The 21,995-nt window shown below is 42.8% G+C and overlaps 1 protein-coding gene across 3 annotated transcripts; it reads right to left on the reverse strand.

Annotated features, from left to right (window-relative positions):
* Positions 1 to 417: 417 nt before the first annotated feature.
* On the reverse strand, positions 418 to 15,337 carry LOC306933197 (G-protein coupled receptor-associated protein LMBRD2B-like). 3 transcript variants are annotated; one of them, XM_079515319.1, is made up of 18 exons: positions 15,217 to 15,337; positions 12,231 to 12,457; positions 11,088 to 11,173; positions 9,528 to 9,626; positions 8,823 to 8,990; positions 7,654 to 7,864; positions 7,393 to 7,467; positions 7,145 to 7,267; positions 6,525 to 6,708; positions 5,824 to 6,005; positions 5,108 to 5,241; positions 4,527 to 4,632; positions 3,872 to 3,969; positions 3,195 to 3,298; positions 3,033 to 3,079; positions 2,750 to 2,852; positions 1,543 to 1,657; positions 418 to 1,413 (listed from the first exon to the last, which is right to left on the reverse strand). In XM_079515319.1, the coding sequence occupies exons 2-18, from the start codon at positions 12,402 to 12,404 to the stop codon at positions 1,350 to 1,352; spliced, it is 2,073 nt and encodes a 690-aa protein (XP_079371445.1). In that variant the 5' UTR covers positions 12,405 to 12,457; positions 15,217 to 15,337; the 3' UTR covers positions 418 to 1,349. The 3 variants fall into 3 exon arrangements, with proteins under 3 accessions (XP_079371445.1, XP_079371443.1, XP_079371444.1); XM_079515317.1 differs by having other exon boundaries at positions 1,543 to 1,660; XM_079515318.1 differs by having other exon boundaries at positions 1,543 to 1,660; positions 12,231 to 12,424; positions 15,217 to 15,289.
* Positions 15,338 to 21,995: the final 6,658 nt, after the last annotated feature.

Genomic DNA, 21,995 nt, shown 5'->3' on the forward strand with positions numbered 1-21,995 from the left:
TATCATTTCTCTTCACCCACAAGATTTTCGGATATCAAACAGCTGTAGCATACAGCTACATTTCAAATGAAAACAATATTTTGTCCCCCTAGTCTCGTAGCCAGATCTCCGGCAAACATCTAGATTCGGTGGAGGGGCTTGAACTGGGTGGAAGCAATTTGGAAAGATAACAGCACTACCAATGAAAAGACTTTAGGGCAGTCCTTCGTATTAGGACAGAATAAGGAATGGGTTTCAAAGCACTAGGGCCCCTTTTCCATGGTTGGTTCCCAATGGGAACCGGTTCAGTTCTTTTTGGTTCTTAGTCCATGAGCCAGAGCTCCAAAATTGGAGCTAATTCTGAATTGAGTGGGCAAAACCATACCTATATTAGATTGTTATCACCATGAAACTTGAGTACTTACACGAAGACAATGATTTATTGTATTACACATTTTACATTTTTAAATATGTAAAAGGAGGCATTATGTATGAAAATATGCAAAATAATTGAAAATATGAAAAAGCTACTACTGTGGAAGGGTTATCATGTATTCATTTACATGATAACTTACTATTGATCAATATTAATTTAATATAACAATTTAATATAGGTCTAGTTTTTCCCACTAATTTTGGAGCTCTGGCTCATGGACTAAGAACCAAAAAGAAGTGAACCGGTTCCCATTGGGAACCAACCGGTGGAAAGGGGATCTAGGTGTAGATTTCTTGCCAAGCGTTTTTGTAGCTGTTCTTGCCCCTAGATTGAATAGACAGCATCAGATGTATCAGCAGACGGAGATCTCGATACGTGTGGCAATACAATACTACCCACCCATCGATATGGTCTAATCAAAAAATAATGTTACCATTACAAATACGCCCTTAAATTAAAGTGGTTCTAATCCAGTCGCAGTATAGTCACCCGACACCCACAATATCCCTGAGATGTGAAATCCAACAGTCAATATGTTCGCTTCAATCAATTGTCACTTGGTCTTTCATATCCTCTTCTGTTTTGGCACTCAGATACATTATCTTATAATAATACAACTATGGTCCCCACTCCTTTGGGAGTAGGGACCATTTGCACATGCACATACCTCTGCTTTTAGCCCATCCTATTAGGAGCAGTGTGCAAGTGCTAGTAATGCAGCACCGGGGGCAGTTACGGATCAAGTGTCTTGCTCAGGAGACAGGGACACTTGGACACATAGACCAGGGCTGGTGGATGACCCAGGGACCTTCTGTTTCTGTTTTCTGTGGCCTCTCTACACATTCAGCGATGGCCGTCCTTATTATTTCTTGAGACATCATCCTTTCTTCTTCTCAACTTCTACCACTGAGAGTAGAATATCTTATCTCATCTTTCAAACATCATCAAAGATACCAGTCCGGGGTGCAGTAAGAGATGGGGAACGTCCTCCCGTGTACCTGAGAAAGAGATGCATACAGAGGTAGTCTTTAAGAATTACAATGCTCATTCTGTGTTGCGATTTTTATTTATTTATTATTATTATTTTTGTATATGAGAGAGTGGTATACGAGTGAACATGAACATACCGTTTGGCAGGGGAACCACTGAGGTTTTCTTCACCACTGTAGTTCACAGGCTGGGTGCCCTGCAGCAGAGCTGTATTCTGCTCCCTCTCTTCTCGCTCCCTCCAAGAACACTGGGCTGCTGACACAGGCACACACAGCTTCTCGATTATTCAATTAATCGAAAAAGTAATCGTTAGAATAATCGCTAAAAGGTTCATCGATAGTTGCAGCACTTAGTACTTATATTACACATTTACTTTCTGTGCCAAAAGCAACATGAGTTTTGTGTTACGCCCGCATTACTGAAAACATACAGATACTTAAAACATACAGATCCAACACGCATATAACCTGACTCCGCCAGATGGGGCGGTATCGAGTTCACAAGTTCACAAGTGAAATAAATGTGAAGCAAGCCTCTTCCATCTGGCGGTGTCAGGTTAGCACGCACACATTTTGGAAGAAAACACCATAATTATCCTCACTGATTACACACTGCACTGTACATAAGAAAAACTGAGCACAGTTGCTATGAATACATTTGTTTTCTACTGTAGTAGAGAGGCCCTGGATGAAACCTTGTAAGAACTGAGCTCTTTTTCCAAGAGTGAAGTGATATGTTGTATATTACCCGTGTGGGATACCTGGGGCTGTATTCAACCTGCTATGCTGGTGCAATGGAAGAGGAATTTGTAAGAGGTGGTGATGAATTCAAAGGGCAGTGAATGAGCCAAAGTAACCCAATCTGAGATATTGTAAGACTTAGCATCCCTTGGGCAGTAGCACACACACACACACACACACACACACAGTCACACACACACACACACACACACACACCCACACACACACACACACACACACACACACACACACACACTCACACACACACACACGCGCAAAGCAAAGTAAAGTTCTTTGTTTACCCAGGGTGAATGGACTAAGCTCACATTTCATGGTAGGGGTTCAATGCCTTGCTCAAGGGCACTTCAGCGGTGGTAATTTTAACGTGCCGGTCCGGGGATACGAACTGGCGACCTTCCGATAACAAGACCGCTCCGCAAACCGTTCGGCCACCGCTGCACACACACACACACACACACACACACACACACACACACACACACACACACACACACACACACACACACACACACACACACACACACACACACACACACACACACACACACACACACACACACACACACACACACACACACGTTACCATTTGAATTGATATTTGTGGAAGGGCAGTCGTCCTTTAACTGGGAGTAACCATTTTTGGTACGGCCTACAAGTCCCTGATGCCCATATCGCTCCCTCCAGCCCTGAAACACAAACATACGCACGCACAATTGAATACACTAGTGAATCTACACAGTCAAATTCTACAGAGAAAAATATTTATTTGTATTATATTTATTATTATATATTATATAATTTATTTAAGTTGAAAATGTTTGGTAAACGTTACTCAAAGGTTAAAAATTATAACAAATTGTTCTAACCCAATTACGATTCTCGCCATCCTCTGTCCTCTGTTGTTTTTTTCTCTCTACACAGAGAAGCACACATATTGAGTTATTATTACATGTTAATGAACTGATGGCCTCTGAAATGTATTGCAAATAAATCAAGTGACCAGAATAAAGGAACAATGAATGAATAACCTCTTCTGATCAGTTCCCTGCCCTCATCAACTAGATCAGAGGTCAAGTCATCATCTGTGATATACTGATGGAAGCCCAGGAGGTTCAAACAGCGTGAGCCAAGGCTAGACACACACAAAAAAACACTGTTACACATATTGTTACATTGTGTTAAAGCTGAAATCCAGAACGTATTGTAACAAATAAAATGCTATTTGAATCAATCTGTATGGTAAAGTGTGTTATACAATATAAATACAGTAGATCTGCAGTGGTTGGTGGTGGTTTCCCTTACTCTTGCGTTGAGACATTTCAGTATCCGGTGTCAGTTACTACTGCCTAAAAGCTCAAAAGCACACAATATCTCCCCTGACCAAGTGGGAATTCCTTATATTATGATCTTATTTATCTGTGTTTTTACAAGATGTCATGTCAGTAGTATTTCTAATACCTACCCAATAGCCTACATATTGGCTGCTGATGTGGGCAGTATTTGGGTTATTTATTCATCATGGCTGCCAGTTCCCACCTGATGTGTGGGAGTTCAAACTGCTCCTGTTTTATTGTTGTATATTTGTTCTAAACTAAAATGATATTGCTGTACTATGATATTCATCTTCTGTGTATTCAGACACGTGTACAAATGAAACGAAATGGACCTGTTAAACTACACTGAAACGAATGTTAGACTGATTGACCTGTAGTATGTGGCCAAACAGAGCAGCAATATCATCATGGGGTAGTAGATGTAGAAACCATCAGATATGAAGGACAGCAGACGCATGGAGCCCATGATCTGACAGAGAGAGAAAAGAACCATGAGAGATGTAGTTTCCTGATCAATCTGGTCTACACAGAAGATGGTACACAGTAAAATCCTGGGTTCATTTAACTCTGAGTTACAAATAAATTAACAAGTAAGACACGCAAACGCGGGAAGCGGACGCAGCTCGTAAATTGCAATAACACACACAGAGAGAGCTATGTGTGGTACATACACGTTAGTTAGACAACGAAGCGCTGTTATGGCAGTCTGACACAGACACACACACATACACACACACGTTAGACAGCTCTGTGTAGTACACACACGTTAGTAGTTAGACAACGAAGCGCTGTTGTGGCAGGCTGACACACACACACACACGTTAGGCAGCTAACTGCACGTTAGACAGCTAACTGCACTGTTCTGCCTGGCTTCCATAGTTAGGGCTCAATGCATTTGCAATAAATATAAAATAAATTAATTAACACTGAGGATTTTACTGTAGTGGGGGGAGGTTGCGTGAGATTGTGAATATGTGTGCGTGTGCGCTTGCGTGTGTGTGTGTGTCATTAGTAATAGTCACCCACTGAGGTATAGGAGGTCTGGATTCTGTCTTGGTGTGAAATAGCTGAGTCCATGTGGATCAGACCCAGGAAGTTAAGACACAAAGGAGGGGTCAAACGGCAAAACAACCTGAGGTAGAAGAAAAAGCATAGCAGGTTTAAACTTAAAGCAATTAAATATTGGAAAAAGTTTGGGTTGTGTAGTTAGTTACCTTACCGTGATGTAACTTCAAATATTGGTGAGATGTCTTCAGTAGTTGCTTAATAGATTTAAAAATAATTGAATATCAGCTTCTGAGATCTGTTATTTTTGCTGGATGTTCGCATATTATTATATATTATTGTTTTTTTTCTTCTTTTTTTTGCCTGGGAGTTACATGCAGCAAAGGTTTGGACATCAAACTTAATTGCTTAACCGCTAGTCCAGCAGCACTCCGGATCATCACCTATTACGACATCAATCATCTAATTTAACTCCTCAAAACTGTCTCTGATGCGGTATCACTGGCAAACTTAAAAACAGTTGGTTTTTTAATTAATTTCTGAATCATTATGCCCCACTACATCCTAAAATAAAAAAATAAATAAAAATGACGTAGACTCACATCCCACTGAACTGCAAGCTGTAAGCATCAGTCTGATGGTGTGGCACCAGGTAATAGTAGTTGAATACTCTGATTCTGAAGACAGTAGAGTACACACACACACAAAGGAAGAAGATGCTGACGAAGCACGCCATCTGGTGGGGAGGAAACACCACAACAGCCATAAAGAGGTGGCAAGTGTATGTTAAAGACAGGTACCAAAACAGGTACCATGCCCATATTTTGTTATTACACAATTTTAAAAAGTTTATGATGCAATAGCCTAGGTACACAGGCATTTGTTTTTTGTTTAGTGATGTAATGAATCATTTTACATCTGGCTTCAAAAACTGTTTGGTTTAGATCCAGAAAACAGCAACAGAACAGATCGGCTCCATTACAGAAAGTACAACAAGATCCGTGTAACTAGAGTAGAACCTGCGCTGCTGCGCAGGGCTGAAAATGGTTTCATGATTAAGGTAGCCATGCACTTCAGCTTTTGGACCGCACCCATGAAGAACAGCCCTTTGTGGTTCTGCCTGTCATCTTCTACTGCTTGTTTGTGATCTCCTGCTGGGCAACGTTGAAGCCACCGACCGTAGTGATCAAAGCTGGAACTGTGTGTGTGTGTGTGTGTGTGTGTGTGTGTGTGTGTGTGTGTGTGTGTGTGTGTGTGTGTGTGCGCGCACATGCGCACGCGTGTCTGTGTTTATACGTGTGTCCATGTATGAGTTTACCTCAATACAAATATAGTTGTACTGCTTCTCGGCCAGTTGGATGAACACGGCGAAGAGAGACAGGACAGGATGTGTGCTGAAGAAGGTACACTCTGACCACACCACCGCCACGGAGAGGAGACACAGAAACAACGCCAGTAACCTGTAGAACCACTGTCTCAGCACACACTCCCAGTACCACTCTGGGCACGCACGCAGGCGCACACACACACACGCAGGCGCACACACGCACACACGCAGGCGCACACACACGCACACACACACACACACACACACACACACACACACACACACACACACACACACACACACACACACACACACACACACACACACACACACACACACACACACACACACACACACACACACACACACACACACACAGTTTGTCTCTGCTTCTCTGACCATTAGCTAAGAAGTGGGTCAATATGTTCACAGGTCAAGGTCACAGTCAAGTGATGTAAAAATGACAAATGTCATATCAAAATAGCACTAGGTGGAAATAGCACACCATGCATCTCATAGGTGAAGGTATGCACTGTCTGCACAGAGTACAGTCTTGTTCTACTTGTTGCTGTGGCTGGATTACATTACGTTTTTGCAAGAGCCGATCGATGCCAGATTTTTGGGTCCATCGCTTATTTTGGAGAGTCCTAAACCACCGATTCTAGATGTTACGGCCGATATGCTGAACTCACCTACAGTAGAAGTGTAGATGAACCTGTGGAGCCAGCTGTTGTACTGTTGAGAGCTGAAGCTGTGGATGAACTGGTGGGCTGGGCTGCTCTGGCTCTTGGCCACATCTTCTAGATGAAAGGCCTGGCCCAACAGGATGGACCACTGGACCTGAGTCTGACTCTGCCTTTGCACTGCAGAGATCACCTGAAATATACAGTAGAATGCTTTTAACCCATTAAAACTGGGAAAGCATCCGTCTTTTTATATTTGAGCTAAAAAGTATTATTATTCATTATTTATTCAAAAATAGATCTGCAATATTTCTTAAATCATGACAATTTGTACAAATCTTTGAATATATATGTATATCTTTTTTTTTTACTCAAATCTTTGCTTCTGGGGGTCCCTGGAACTAAATATTTTGATATGAATGGGTTTTTGGGTTAACTGATGCATTTGTAACTCAGTGCTTAGTGCACATATGTACACTAAGCAAATGGACCCATACGTCCACTTTCAGAGTTTAAGTAATAACATGGGCCAATGTAGTCATTCCAGTGGCTGCATAATACCTTTAATTTAATTTGTCTGTTTTCCCATTTCTAAAATGACACATATATTTGATATAAATTATAGATACTTGTTTATGAAGCTTCACTAGGCTCCACTTGGATGGAAGAATGTTGCGCTGGTTTTCCCCATCACTGCTGCCCTCACAACTCTCTACATCCCTCCCCATCTGCTCCTGGTACTCAGTGGGACACTGAAATGAAGTGTTAAGGTAAACATTTAATTGAATTTACGTTGAATACTCTGGATTTTACAGCAGGTGATATAGGGATATAGTACAAGCTTGCAAAGTGGTGTTTAAAGGTTTTATGTCCTCACCTTTTTCAAAATGCTGTCAACACACCTCCTGAGAGGGTTGTTGTATTTAACGGTTTCATGGACAGTTGCCACTTCCTGAGAAAACCAATTAATTTTGGTTTGGTTAATTATTTATTTGCTTATTTTGTTGTAATGTATGTACTATGGTTTGACTTCACAGGTTAGTAATATATTGTGAAGGTGAGTTAATACTGATGGCAGCAGTAAAATATTGTAGTTAATGCATGACAGTCCTACAAACACACGTTGCTGTTCTCTCACCTCCATAACATCTACCAAGTTCTCCTCAGCGTCTACCTTCTCAGTGGTCATCTTGCCTGCCTTGAAGTATGTCTTGGCCAGCAGATAAGCATGGCTAGACGAGAGCCAATAGGAACGCGGGATCTCCACCAGGCCATAGCCTAGCAACAGCACAAGCAGGAAGAGGCCCCATGTGTTGGCAGCCGTGATGCCAATGGTCTGAAGCTCCCTCCTAGTCAAATTTAAAACATCAACCGTGCATTGAAGCAAATGTGTTAAAGTGAAGATGGAAGACGCTTGCTGGCGGAGTCAGGTTACAGAACTATAGGTTGCAATATGTATTATTTAACCCAGTGGTTCCCAAAGTGGGGTCCGCGACGCATAGCCAGACCCCCTGGCTAAGGGGGTACCTGGGCCAAAAAAGTTTGGGAACCCCTGATTTAACCTTCAATAAATCAGACCTGACAAACAATTTCTTGATGTGTGGCAGCCAGGAAGCACTAAAAACCTTGTCTTACAACTGTGTCACAGGAAGAATGCTGTATCTACATGCTCACAATATGACATACAGTATTGTGAGTTTATAGATCTGCTATTTTATTTTATTTCTTAAAGGTTGGCAATTTCTTTATCGTCTTCGCCTAATAACATGCCCAAAATAGGGACACTAGATTCGAAGTGGATATCTCAACTTACAAAATATAAACGGAACACGAAACAAGCACCAGGAAAGACCAAGCCAGCAGATACTGTAAAGCAAAGCAAAGTTCTTTGTTTACCCATGGTAAGTGGACTAAGCTCGAGATGCTTGTTTACAGCCACGCCCTGCTCATAGAACATTTCATGGTTGGGGTTCAATGCCTTGCTCAAGGGCACTTCAGCGGTGGTAATTTTTAACGTGCCGGTACGGGGATTCGAACTGGCGACCTTCCGGTATCAAGACCGCTCCGCAAACCGTTCGTCCGGCTGCCTCATAAGATAGACAGGTGATTATAGAGGGCAATCTGAGCTATAAAAGTAAACCATGGAGGTACTCCACCCATGGCTACATGACTTATCTTCAGTAATGCTAGATTTAGCCATCATAAAAGTCTCACTTGTTTATGTTCATGGTGCTTTCTATTGCACTGTAGCTATTTCTTTACATGCAAGGACTGTTGGGAATATTGCTGTATGTATGGTATACTTACCAGGTGAGTTGCCACTGTGGGTGACTGGCCACATAGATGAGGAGAGAGATGAAGATGAGGAGGTAGGTGCCATAGTAGATGGCATTTTCTATCAGAGCTGTTTTGATCTTTCCGACGATTGAAAAGGCCCCTGAGCGTGCATATGACTGCATGAAGGGCAACAGGAGCCTTTCGTGCACCATTACCACACAAACACCAAAGAGGGATTAAAAGAGAGAGTATGAGTCAGAATTAAGGTCAATTTACAGTTACACTTCATCGAATGACTGTGTTGCAACACAAAAATCTTTGTTTCTCTTCATTTAGAGTTGCCAATAACTTTCCCATATACTTTTTTCTCCCAATTTAGTCGTCATGGAAATTATCTTGTCCCATAAGCTTTCCTCCCACAATCACAGCCAGTTGTATGCATATGGACGCTCGGCCAAGTTGGAAGAAAACAACAGCGTATTTTCAACTGAAAATGCATTGGTACATACAACAAATGCAATACTGTTGGGGGGCACTGACACAATTTTGTCGGTCGACCAAGTATAAATTACCCTTTAATAGATATATGCCAGAAACTGAAAATTCATCTCTTAAAGAGATATTACACATCCAACTTTGGCTGCCTCTAACCCTTGTACTTGTTACCACTGATAGTTTTGATGGTGACTGAGAAACAACCTATTCTGTGAATGATTGGCATTATTGTAATCTCACCAGGTGAGACACTGGGAAGTCCAGTAGACAACTCTCCAGAACACAGGTAGGATGCCATCTGGGATGTAGCTCCATGGCTCTTCACATACCTTCTGTGCACTGAAATGCATACACATAAAACAGGCACGCACACACACACATGTACACAGCGATAAATGTCATAATAGTTTACCAGTAAGACGCCTGAGGGCGAGGTCGCGTGCATGCATCCGCCTGGGTGACGGCAGACTGCTGGGCGAGCACTGGAGCTTTGGCATGGGGGGTCAGATCAACTGAATGAATGAATGAATTCTGTACTGGCCATACAGTATATGGAGCGTGTCTTGAGTGTACAGGGTTTGATGAGGTCAGATCAACATATGGAATGGCAGAATGGCAGCAAGGGCAGTGTCTTGAGTGTACAGGGTTTGATGAGGTCTGGCCATGAAATATACTGCTATCTGGCAGCGGGGGAAGTGTCTTGAGTGTACAGGGTTTGATGAGGTCAGATCAACATATGGAATTCATTCTGTATTGGCCATCCATATATGGAGATCTAAGGGTGGCAGCGGGGGCAGTGTCTTGAGATACTGCAATTCTGTATTGGCCATATATGGAGCATGTCATGAGGTGTGACTGACGGACGGACTGGACTGACTGACAGGTTAAATTTAGCGTCACTGACATGTTTTGCAGGTTTTCATAGTAAACTATAAATGGTTCAAAAGTTATACAGGAGAGATAGAAATCTAATTATGTATTAAACTGCTGGCTCATACAGTACGTGCAGGCTTATCATTCTAGATACATTATAGGTATTATACATCTCACCTGTTTACCATTACTGTATTATGGCACAGATTTAAGTGATGTAAATAGGTTTTCAATGTAATGGGTAGGCCAGGACCCAGGGGTGGTTTTTTAGATCGGTCCAAGAGACATTTTATGAGTCCTACTTCAACAACGTTATAGTATAGTACTGAGGTCGCGGGTTCGAGTCCCAATCGCGACGACATTTGCTGCGTGTGTGCAGCAAAAAAGTACAGTACTGAGTACAGTATTGCATCCAAGGACCCCCGGAGGGTGACATGATTGCGTCCTTTCTCAATTTAGTGAGTCTCCAAGGATGCAAGATGCAGGTTATTTGCATCACTGTAAAGTTGAAGTATTGAAGTACTGCTGGTCTGTTTGTAAGAAGCTGAAAGCTTCAATTCTCTCAACTCTTTGCTAAAAGTATCGGTTTAATTTCCACATTCCAACACCATTTGTTCTGTCAACACCCTTATCTGTACTACTGTGAATGTAGAGGTGTGAGCTTGTAGATCTGCTATTTTCAAAGAAATCTTTCATGAAATCTTTTCAGATGGGAGTCCGTGGCCAAAGCCATTTTAAGTTGCAGGTCGTTGACATGAACATTTTGACAACCTCTGGGTTAGACAGGTAGCAGGTGCACCCAAAGCCCTCTGTTGAATAAAACTGTAGACACTATAATAATGTATTTCGCTAGATAGCACAAGTCATAATTGTAGATCTTGAAACTGAAGCATAAATTAATAGAACGTAAAGATCTGTTGCTTTTACCTGAGGGATGGATAAGTAGATGAGGTGGAGTTTGTCCGATTAGTGGGCTTCTCTGCATTGTCTAACTTACATTGATTGTAGATGGTCTACAAAAAGGAGACGCACGCACGCACGCAGACGCACACACACACACACACACACACACACACACACACACACACACACACACACACACACACACACACAGTAGTAAAAACCTGCTGCAGTTATTTTTTAACTAAAAATCACAACAAAGCTCACAATACAAGTCTGACAGACTACCCGTTTAACACACTTAAATTAACCCCCAGGATTTTACAATGTACAGGACATGACTGTTAAAGGGATATTTCACCTTCAAAAAAACGTTTGGTCATTTCATCATCTACTCAGGCTTATGTGAACACCCCAGACAGTTTTTAAGTTGCTTGATTCAGTATTTAGATATTTGATATTAATTTTAGCTGCCCCACTCCCTTCCTATACAAACTCATTGTAACTTCAAACTCCATTTTAACCATGATAGATTCATCGAAAACACCGACTTTTTTATGGTGACTGATAGTGTCCTTCTGATACGTGAGGGGCCATGGATTTTCATTTACTGTTTTCATTTATTTTTAATAATTATTTTGGAAAATGTGGCAGACCACTTAGCGCGACAGAGGAGACTAAATAATACAAACTTATATTAAAAATAAATGAAAACAGTAAATGAAAAAGCACGGCCCCCTCACGTATTGGAAGGACCGTATCAGTCAACAGAAACAAGGTTGGGTGTTTTCGATGAATCTATCATATAGTTTGAATTTATAATGGGTTATATAGGAAGGGGGCGGGGCAGCTAAAATTAATATCAAATGTCTAAACACTGAATCAAGCAACATAAAAACTGTCTGGGGTGTTCACATAAGAATTAAAAACTGTCTGGGGTGTTCACATAAGAATTAAAAACTGTCTGGGGTGTTCACATAAGAATTAAAAACTGTCTGGGGTGTTCACATAAGCCTGAGAAGATGATGAAATGACCAAAGGTTTTTTTTAAAGTGAAATATCCCTTTAACTTACCGGGGCAAAAGGTTAATACTTATAAAGTACGCACACGCACACGCACGCGCACGCGCACACGCACACACACAGCAAGTAGGTTGAACAGCTTCATACCGAGCTGACATCCAGTGGCAGGATGAAGACAATGAGGAAGCACAGGTACCAGCTGAGCAGGGTGCCAAACAGGACCATGCTTGGCTGCTTGTGGAAGTCTCCATATCGGTGGAGGAGGTGCAGGGCCAAGAAGAACACTACCACTATCACAATGGCTAGTGCAACACCACTCATACTGATGACGACAGCAGCACCTGCATAAGGTGTCACACACTCATGACAGCAGACTGGCACAGACGGAAAAAGAAAGGCGCGCGCGTGCACGCACGCACGCACGCACGCACGCACGCACGCACGCACGCACGCACGCACGCACGCACGCACGCACGCACGCACGCACGCACGCACGCACGCACGCACGCACGCACGCACGCACGCACGCACGCACGCACGCACGCACGCACGCACGCACGCACGCACGCACGCACGCACGCACGCACGCACGCACGCACGCACGCACGCACGCACGCACGCACGCACGCACGCACGCACGCACGCACGCACGCACGCACGCACGCACGCACGCACGCACGCACGCACGCACGCACGCACGCACACACACACACACACACACACACACACACACACACACACACACACACACACACACACACACACACACACACACACACACACACACACACACACACACACACACGAATTTCTGTCTATCAGTCCCTTCTAGTAGACACAACAGCACTGTCACGGTCACCACTTTCTTAACGCGCTGAGGAAGGCTTGACACTGAAATGAAAAAGTACCATGAGGTTTTTGAGTGGTGCAAACCCCTCCAACAACCAGCTTTGTCTGTATGTTTGTGTACCTGTACACATACCTGTCCGTGCACAGGTGAGCATGGTTACCATGGTCAATGACATTACATTACGTCAGACCACAGCTGATCAGGCTATATAAGACCTTGCACCACTCAGTTCACACAGGTGTGATTTTTTTTTTAACAGCCAGTCTTGACTGAGGGGGCTAGACCGTCCAGTTGAGGGGGCAAGCCCCCTCTCCATGACGCCGGGACTGATCATGCTGTAATAACCTAATAACTGTTGTTCAAGAGCATAACAAACACCAACCAATAACTCTATGGTAGTAAAACAGTTCATCTTATTTATAGTTTTTCTCAGTTGCTTTGGTACATTTCTCTGACCAGTCACATGGTAGATGATTTGGCCCATTCATGCAAATGATTATGTGCTGTGCCATTGTTCTCCGTTATATATATAATACTATTCAATCCAGGTAAACATGCTAAATAGTTGAACTAGTTGAACTTGTTTTTTCCCTTTGTGCTGTGCAATGCTGTAAAATTCTTGTCCTTTTCTTTTCTGTAGCGTAATGACATGGTCTGTGAATAAATTACAATACAAACAGTAATTGCAAAGCAAATGTGAACGTACCCTCTCCAATCCAATCTCTTGCAATCAGTCTCCCAGTCCCAAACACAGTAATGTGTAGCTTTGTACTTGAAATTGTAGTATAGAAACAAATGTTTCAGCAGTTAACTGCCTTCTTCAGGGTATACTGGTATATATACCCTGAAGAAGGAAGAAGGCAGGGGCTAGATGGTGTTGGAAGGAACCTGAAGAAGGAACAAGGCAGTTAACTGCTGAAATGTTGGTTTCTATACTCTGTCTGCATCCTATAAATATTGTAACAAGTATTGGCACTTTGGCTACCAGTGTGTGCGGCCAGCCGGCCACCTTCTTGTCCCTTGAAGACTTCTACTTACTTACTTTACTACTGTGTGTAGCATCTTCTTGAAGTGTTTTCAATCAAAACCTTAGTCCTTAGTCCTATATTTTGACGATCTTGTTTGTAAATAATGACACAAGTTGTCATTCTGATACTTGCTGCAGTGCACAACATGTTATGCTATATCTGCTGCTATTTTAACCTCACATATTACCATTCCGTATCCTTAGCTCTGGTCCATAGCTCTAATGTCGTTGGCCATTTCAATATCTGACCTATTTTCCTTGTATTCTTCAAAACTTTCCTGAAAACTGCAAATTATGAAAGCTTGTGTGGTGAATTATGAATCATATAGCATATTCATAACTACATGCTTAGTCATAATTGTACAGGGTCTGTTTGAACATCTTTTATCACTCAGGATGCCACCTGGGGCCATCCTGGTTGATCAGAGCCATTATTTAGGGTAGGAGGCTACAGTTTGTCTCTATGCATTTTATTACTACAGTGTCTGTCACAGTGGGGGTCTTTGACTTCCCCTGACACACACACACACACACACACACACACACACACACACACACAGGGACAAAGGTGACACCCACTGCATGTTATATTTGTATAAAGACACAGTTAGAATCAGGAGTTAGAATTGAGGGAAACTGGTAGCCACCAGGCTCTCTGCCTGGAAGGGGATCGAAGGCTTGATGCTTGTAACCTGATGTAACTATGGGAGATGCCTTGTTTGAATAAAGAAGGACTTTGCCTGGGAATCGCAACTCATTTTGTGATTAGGAAAATAAGGTAATAATCCACGGACCCCTGTTAAGAAAGATACGACACTTGTATAGAAGAAAATGTGTATTTAAAGTTGCAATTGAAGTAAGCAAATGAGATGAGAAATGTACCAAAACAGCAACTTGTCTGACTGCTTCTATGATCAAACTATGTGACAACACACGCTAGTAGTGAACAGGAGGTCAAGGGAATGTATAATGTTGTTTCATTATATTCTTTTTCATTGTGCGGTAGTAGAAAGGGAGACAGAAGATCTCAACAGAACAGAACATGCAGCATGCAGCTGATAAGATGCTCCAGTTAGTAATGTATAAGCATAACAGCTGCTACTGAGATCAAAACATCCCCCCCCCCCCCAAATCCCAGACGATGTCTCACATTACGATATAGCCGAGTATTGGAGAAAAACACTCAGATGAATTAATCCAATGATGAAATACCATAAAAATAACATATTGGTAGTAGTATCTGGTGTATTACTTACCGTTCTAGTCTTCTAGAGTCTTCGCTTCTAATACAAGTCTGTCAGCCTGTCAACTAGGCGCACAATAACATTTTGTTCCCGAAGCGTGTAGTGTACTGACTCAACCTTTGAAACATTTGCGTAACAGCACACGTGTTTCTTGTAGCTCTATTTTGAATTATGGGTATTGTAGTCCAAATACATTAATCTGGTCTAGTGGGAAGAAGGGGTACGCATGCAGCGTACATGCATGCACCCCCCGGAAATATAATTAATATGTCTAATTTATGATTAAAAAAGTGCTGAAAATAAAAAGTTGTCATAATGTCCCATGATCTACCATTTTTACGCAAATGTCCATAATCGAAAAATTGTCACTATAGCCATAGTGACAGCCATAGTCCAGAGTAGACTGTATGTTTTGAGGGTCAAGGATCCTTGACCCTCGAAACATAGGTCTGGACATTTATTTTTTCAGGATCACAATGAAACTATTCTTAAAGTTACCGCATAGTGGCATAATAATAATATCTGGGACTTATATAGTGCTTTTCTTAATACCCAAAGACGCTTGATGTGAAGATGAAAGAAATAAGGTGTGTGGGGGCCGGGAAAAGGACAACTTTATTAGGAAAAAAATAGTAAAATAAGAATAAAAACCAATAAAAGCAGTACATGTAACAAGTTGAGTGTAACATCAGCTAGGGGAATACGAGACTGCTATTCTGAACAGGTGGGTTTTCAGTGCGTTTTTGAAGGTGGGGAGTGAGGGGGCATCTCGGATGTGTTTGGGCAGGGAAGGGCATTCCAGAGGGTTGGGGCCGCCACAGAGAAGGCCCTGTCGCCCCAGGTTTTGAGCCTGATCTTCTTGGGGATCACAAGGAGGCCAGCGTCGCTGGACCTGAGGGAGCGGGATGGTACATGCGTGGCTTGAGGAGAGCGGAGAGGTAGGGGGGAGCCAGGTTGTGCAGTGACTTGTAGGTGGTGAGTACTTTGAATTCAATTCTGTGTTTAACGGGGGTCACGGAGGACTGGAGTGATGTGATCTCTGGAGTGGGTGGAGGTGAGCAGGCGGGCAGCTGAGTTTTGGACGTATTGGAGTTTGTTGAGGGTTTTTGCAGTGGTGCCATAGAGGATGCTGTTGTAGTAGTCCAGTCGGGATGAGATGAAGGCGTGAATGAGGGTTTCAGCAGCTGAGGGTGTCAGGGAGGGGCGGAGACGGGCAATGTTTTTGAGGTGAAAGAATGCTGTTTTTGTGATGTGGTTTACGTGGGGGGAAATAAGAGGGTAGGGTCGAAGATGACACCTAGGTTGCAGATGTGTGTGGAGGTTGTGACAAGGGACCATCGATGTTGAGTGAGAAGTCCTGGGTGGAGCGTGTGAAGGAGTTGGGACCGATGATGATTATTTCAGATTTGCTGCAGTTGAGTTTTAGGAAGTTTTGTTGCATCCAGGTTTTTATGTCTGTGAGGCAGCGTACGTACATGCATGCAAGTCGCAACTTGGCCCCTCTGCTGAGTTGGTTCGGCTTCCCCTCTTTCACAGTCTGCCGCTCACCTCCTCTCACCTTCCCTCCTCTGGCATCCTCTCGCAGCCCCTCCACAGACGGGTCCTGCCACGAGCAGACAGGGCACACCCCGCCTGGTGCCAAGCAACCATTTCGCCGGCTGGGGTGTCCCTGTCCTCGGTGCCCCGACTCCGGCCCCCATTCATGGCCTGGCCCACCCTCCTTCCCTCCAGCCAGCTCCGTCCTCTGCCCTCTGTTCCTCTCCACAGCTCTCTTCCCTCTGTGCACTGCTCTCCCTGTCTCTGTACTGCAGTCTGCATTTTAAAGGCTCCACCCAATTAAGCAGGTGCAGGTGATATCCTAATCACCAGCTCCCAGGAACCATTCCGGCACTGGCCTATATCAAAACCGACCCTGTCACCTTTACACAAACGCTCAAAGCTGGACATAGGAGGGGTTATCACCCCTCAAAAATGGGACCTGCGGCCTGGGCTGTGGCTCAGCGGTCCAGGCACCTTGGCTGGTAATCTAGTCTGGCGTGGGTTCGACTCCCGATCCCGACGGCCTTTACTGCATGTCACCCCCCCATCTCTCTCCCCATTTCCTGTAAGCCTACTGTCTGTCCCTCCAAAAATATATATAAAAACATCACACCCGTGAGAACTGAGTGGTGCAACTACACATTTATTGTTATAGTTACTGTACATTAGAACCAGGAAAGCATCTGTGACGTGATATCTGTCTGTGATGTCAGTGACGTCACATACTAACCATAGCAACCATGCTCGTTTTTTTGGTTGCTAACCATAGCAACCATGCTCGTTTTTTTGGTATGAACAAACACGGGTACACGGGTACAAAGTCAGTTGTTGGAGTGGTTTGCACCACTCAAAAATAAAGGCGAAAGCCACACAAAAAAAAACATTACAAAAATGGGACCTGCATGCCTCCACGCACCTGCTTGGCACTCAGCATAAAGGGTTGGATTGGGGTAAATTCCTGCGACATAGCCAAATTACGTCATGATGACGTCATGATGATGTTATGATGACGTCTTCTGACTCCTCTGATGACGTTCAGGACTAGGCCAGATCACAGCCCATATGAGGATGATCTTTACGTCATTTCAAGGATGTCTTCAGTTGAAATAATAGCTTATTCTGAGCCAGATCTGACTAGTTATTATATGACTTAAGTCAGCTGTGTCCAAAGTGCGAGCTGCGGCCCTGGGGCAACTTTTATAGGCCCGCAGCTTCATACCTGACTTAAGTTGATCTGGCCTCGATCGGACTCTCTGATTCATCCAGGTACGTCCGTCTTAGTGGGCAGAATTTATATTGGTTGAAATCAGGTGATATTCTTGGCCAGATCTGACTAGTCTTGGTTTGACTTGATCTGGCCCCAATCGAGACGCCACTAGTTCGTCCTCCAAGTCCTGACCGTGCTTGCTGAGAGCTATCATGTCCAGACAGACACCCCCGCCCTCACTGTAGAAACGGGAGATAGGCTCCTGCCTATGGGCCTTAAGGCTCCATGGCCTCATCATCAACATCATCATCATCATCATCATCATGTACTTTATTTGTATAGCACTTAAAAAACTGAGTTACAAAGCACTTCACACAGCATTAAATACAACATCGATAAACAAATAAAATGTTTTAGAAGCATAATAAAAGTGCATGAAAGGAAAGGATATAAAAAAAACTGAGAGTAGCCTACAACAAATGTAATAACATCATAAAAGTTGTGGGACAAAAATCAAATAGTACAAAGGCAATGGAAACCATTAAAAAGCATAAGAGGATACGAAAGTCCATGCAACATAATAATCACATTAAAAGAGAAAAAAAAGCTAAACACAACAGACTAATCAAGTAAGAATGTCTATCAAAGTTTGTTTTGGAAAGTGATTTAAAAGGGAACACTGAACTAGCCTGATATCCTCGTAAATAACATTAATAAATATAAAGGAAACACTAGAAGACTCTAGTGGCTATATCTTTATTTGTATTGTAAATTAGTTATTTGCCATAATAGAATAGATCAATGTAAATGAATGAAACCCCCAATTTACCTGATTTTAGATAAACATGTAGTTTACCTGTATCAGCAGTAGATGGCGTGAAGGAACCTAAAATGTTATAATCCCCCTTAAACGGGGCATACTTCAAAGATGATCGACAAGAGGATGCAATCCGTTTAACAGATGCGTCACTTTCTTAATTCTTGGTGAGATACCTTTTGAAGAAAAAAAAAAGAGAGCAGCTTTCATTCTGATAAAATGAAATAGTTAAATCATACCATACAGGTTAAATCATATACCAATCACTCACAATAGTATACTCTCACACTGTCAAAGCCTAAATGTTATTTTAACTCAGAGTGTACAAATGGATAAATAAACACTGAACATTTGACTGTTTCTGAAAATAATGTCTTATATGATATCACTGTTAATTCAGTAAATATCCATTCAAATTGTTGGCTTGAACAATATTGGACAGGCGTGCCGGGGTCAAAAATGAACGAAAGTTGCACTATATGGTAGAATTAGGTCAACAATACAAATTACGCTAGTTTTGTGAATCAATTTACTTTTTTTTTTTTTGTTACGATATTTTTTTGCGGCTTACGCCTTTTATTGGTTTTTGAAGGGACAGACAGTAGGCTGACAGGAAACGGGAGAGAGATGGGGGAAGACATGCAGTAAAGGCCGTGTCGGGCTCGGGAGTCGAACCCGCGGCACACTGCGACTGGATTACCAGTCGGGTGCCCAGACGGTTACGCCACCGCCTGGGCCAATCAATTTACTTTTAATGCGTGGCCCCCATGCCCCCACAAAATGACCGGAACTACTTCAACAAAACCAGAGCAGAACTCCCACCAGGACTCGGGCAATCAATGAATACAGTTGCAACCACTATATTTGTTATGACATGGCCTCAGCTGCCTGACTCAGACGACACATTGCTGAAAAACATATTGATAACCATGATAAGAACAGAATGAGCAGGAACACGCTTGCATCTCATATCATATTGTACAGTCAGTCACTCTGATACAGTAGTAGACAATCATCATGTCATGGTTATCAATATGCTTATGCAGCTATGTGTCGTCTGAGTCAGGCAGCTGAGGCCATGTCATAACAGGTATGAGCTTCCCTCCATACATAGTCGTCTGGCTACGCGAGACTACTCCATCCATGATACCTTAAAGACCCCAGCCACCCCAGCCATGGATGCAGTCTTTCAGCAGCTGCCAGCTACCATCTGACAAGTGGTACCGCAGCCTCGGGGCCCGGACCAGCAGGCTCCAGGGCAGCTTTTTCCACCAGACTTATTATGAACAATGGACACTAACAACCTTTTGACTGTTACACACACGCATACACACATGCATGCACGTGCAGGCGCGTGTACGGCCACACAAATACACACACACACACACACACACACACACACACACACACACACACACACACACACACACACACACACACACACACACACACGCACCTGGGGGCTTGCCTGGGGAGACCAGGGGACTGGTGTCACGTGATGTCACGATGACCTGGGGGCTTGCCTGGGGTGGAACGACGGGGATTTGAGTTGACGTGTCAGAGTGACGGGGATTGTGAGTGAGGTGACAAAAACGCAAGGTTTCATAGTTATCTGCGACCGCCGACCTCTGGTCGCAATTATATTTTTGTACTATTTTGCTGCTATTTATATCTTGTCTTGAAAGATTGCAATGTAGAGGAGCCAAAATCCAAGAATTATACTCTCTCTCTATTCTCTATTATATCTCTCTATTATACTTATACATTATACATGTATTATATATGTACTGTTCATGTATAATAGGATGTAACAGTAAAGCATCTTGAATAATGTATTTGTCATGTTGCATCCTCTCTTGTAAACTTCTAGTTCACTTGAATTGGTGATGCAATGTTGTGAGAGTGAAACCAAGCCCTTGCTGCAACAGTGACTGGTAGACATACTGTACTAGTTTGAACTCACCACACACTGTTGTCATGGTTCAACAGTGACTGGTAGACATACTGTACTAGTTTGAACTCACCACACACTGTTGTCATGGTTCAAAATACAGCTCTATTTCGCCTTTATTTGAACTTGACTTTATCATCCTCTCTTTTATCTTATTGTCATTCTTTCTTCTTTCATTGATATTTGAAATAATGGGCTTCTTGTGGCAGTTGTTTACCAGACAATGAGGTTTGATATCTTGGATAAAAGACGAGAAACACGGCTTATTCTTTGTGGAGAAGTGTAACCTTAAACAGGTAATTAACAAAAGCATGGTTAGGTTTCAGGTCACTCCCTTTGGCACCACAGGGCACCACAGATTAGTGAGAAAATAAGCCCTGTGCCATCTTTGCTAAATTACATGTATACATCGCAAGTACCACAAGTTATTCATGGACATTTTTTTAAATGAAATTGATCTCTACAACATAAGTGTTCCTTACCGCGTTGTTCATTTGTGAATGACGCAGGGGAGTCTGTGAACAGTAGTATAGAACTGCGTAAGCTCCAACCATTAGAGCTGACTATGATGTTGGTGAAGCCAGTCACTGTTTACAGTTGTATTGGCATATCTAGCCTACCTACTTACTTCTGAATTGTATTCCATTTAGCATGTAGTACCCTTGTGGTTCTGTAATTGCTGCCTATTTAGATAGATGATAATTATAGTTATCCAGATGTATACTCAGCTGGGTACTTGTTCATATGTATTAGCCTTAGCCCTTAGGTATAGGCTACATGTATTGTAGCCTATGCTGTTTGCATGTGCACACAGAAGCAAGCATGTATGTTATTTAGATATATTATGTTAATTAAACATGTATGCTAAATTACTTTAGTTACTTGTGTGGCACTTGTTTTCTTGCCATTGTATTTTCCAGACCATAGTGTTGGTTGAGTAGTCACCCTGTTAAGTGCTTATATATTGTAACTTAGCCAGGGTGTAGAATATTTCCACTGTTCGGGATTCAGCTTTGGCCTCCTATGTTTGTTTTACTGTTAGAGAGACTACAGTTAACAGTTGTCTAGACGTCTTCTGTCTTTCCTCTTTAACTTAGACTTTCTCTCTCCTTTTCCCTCTTTCACGCCTTCGTTCATACACTTATCCATCTTCCAAACATCTCCTCTTTCTTTCTTTCTCTCTCACTCACTCGCTCTCCCAAATAATTTAAATCCAGAAGTTTGGTCTTTGGGACCGGATCCAGGGTGGCCTCATTCAGACCAGTGAGAAACAGCCA

Source organism: Electrona antarctica, assembly GCF_951216825.1.
Source record: "Electrona antarctica genome assembly, chromosome: 12".
NCBI lineage: Eukaryota > Metazoa > Chordata > Actinopteri > Myctophiformes > Myctophidae > Electrona > Electrona antarctica.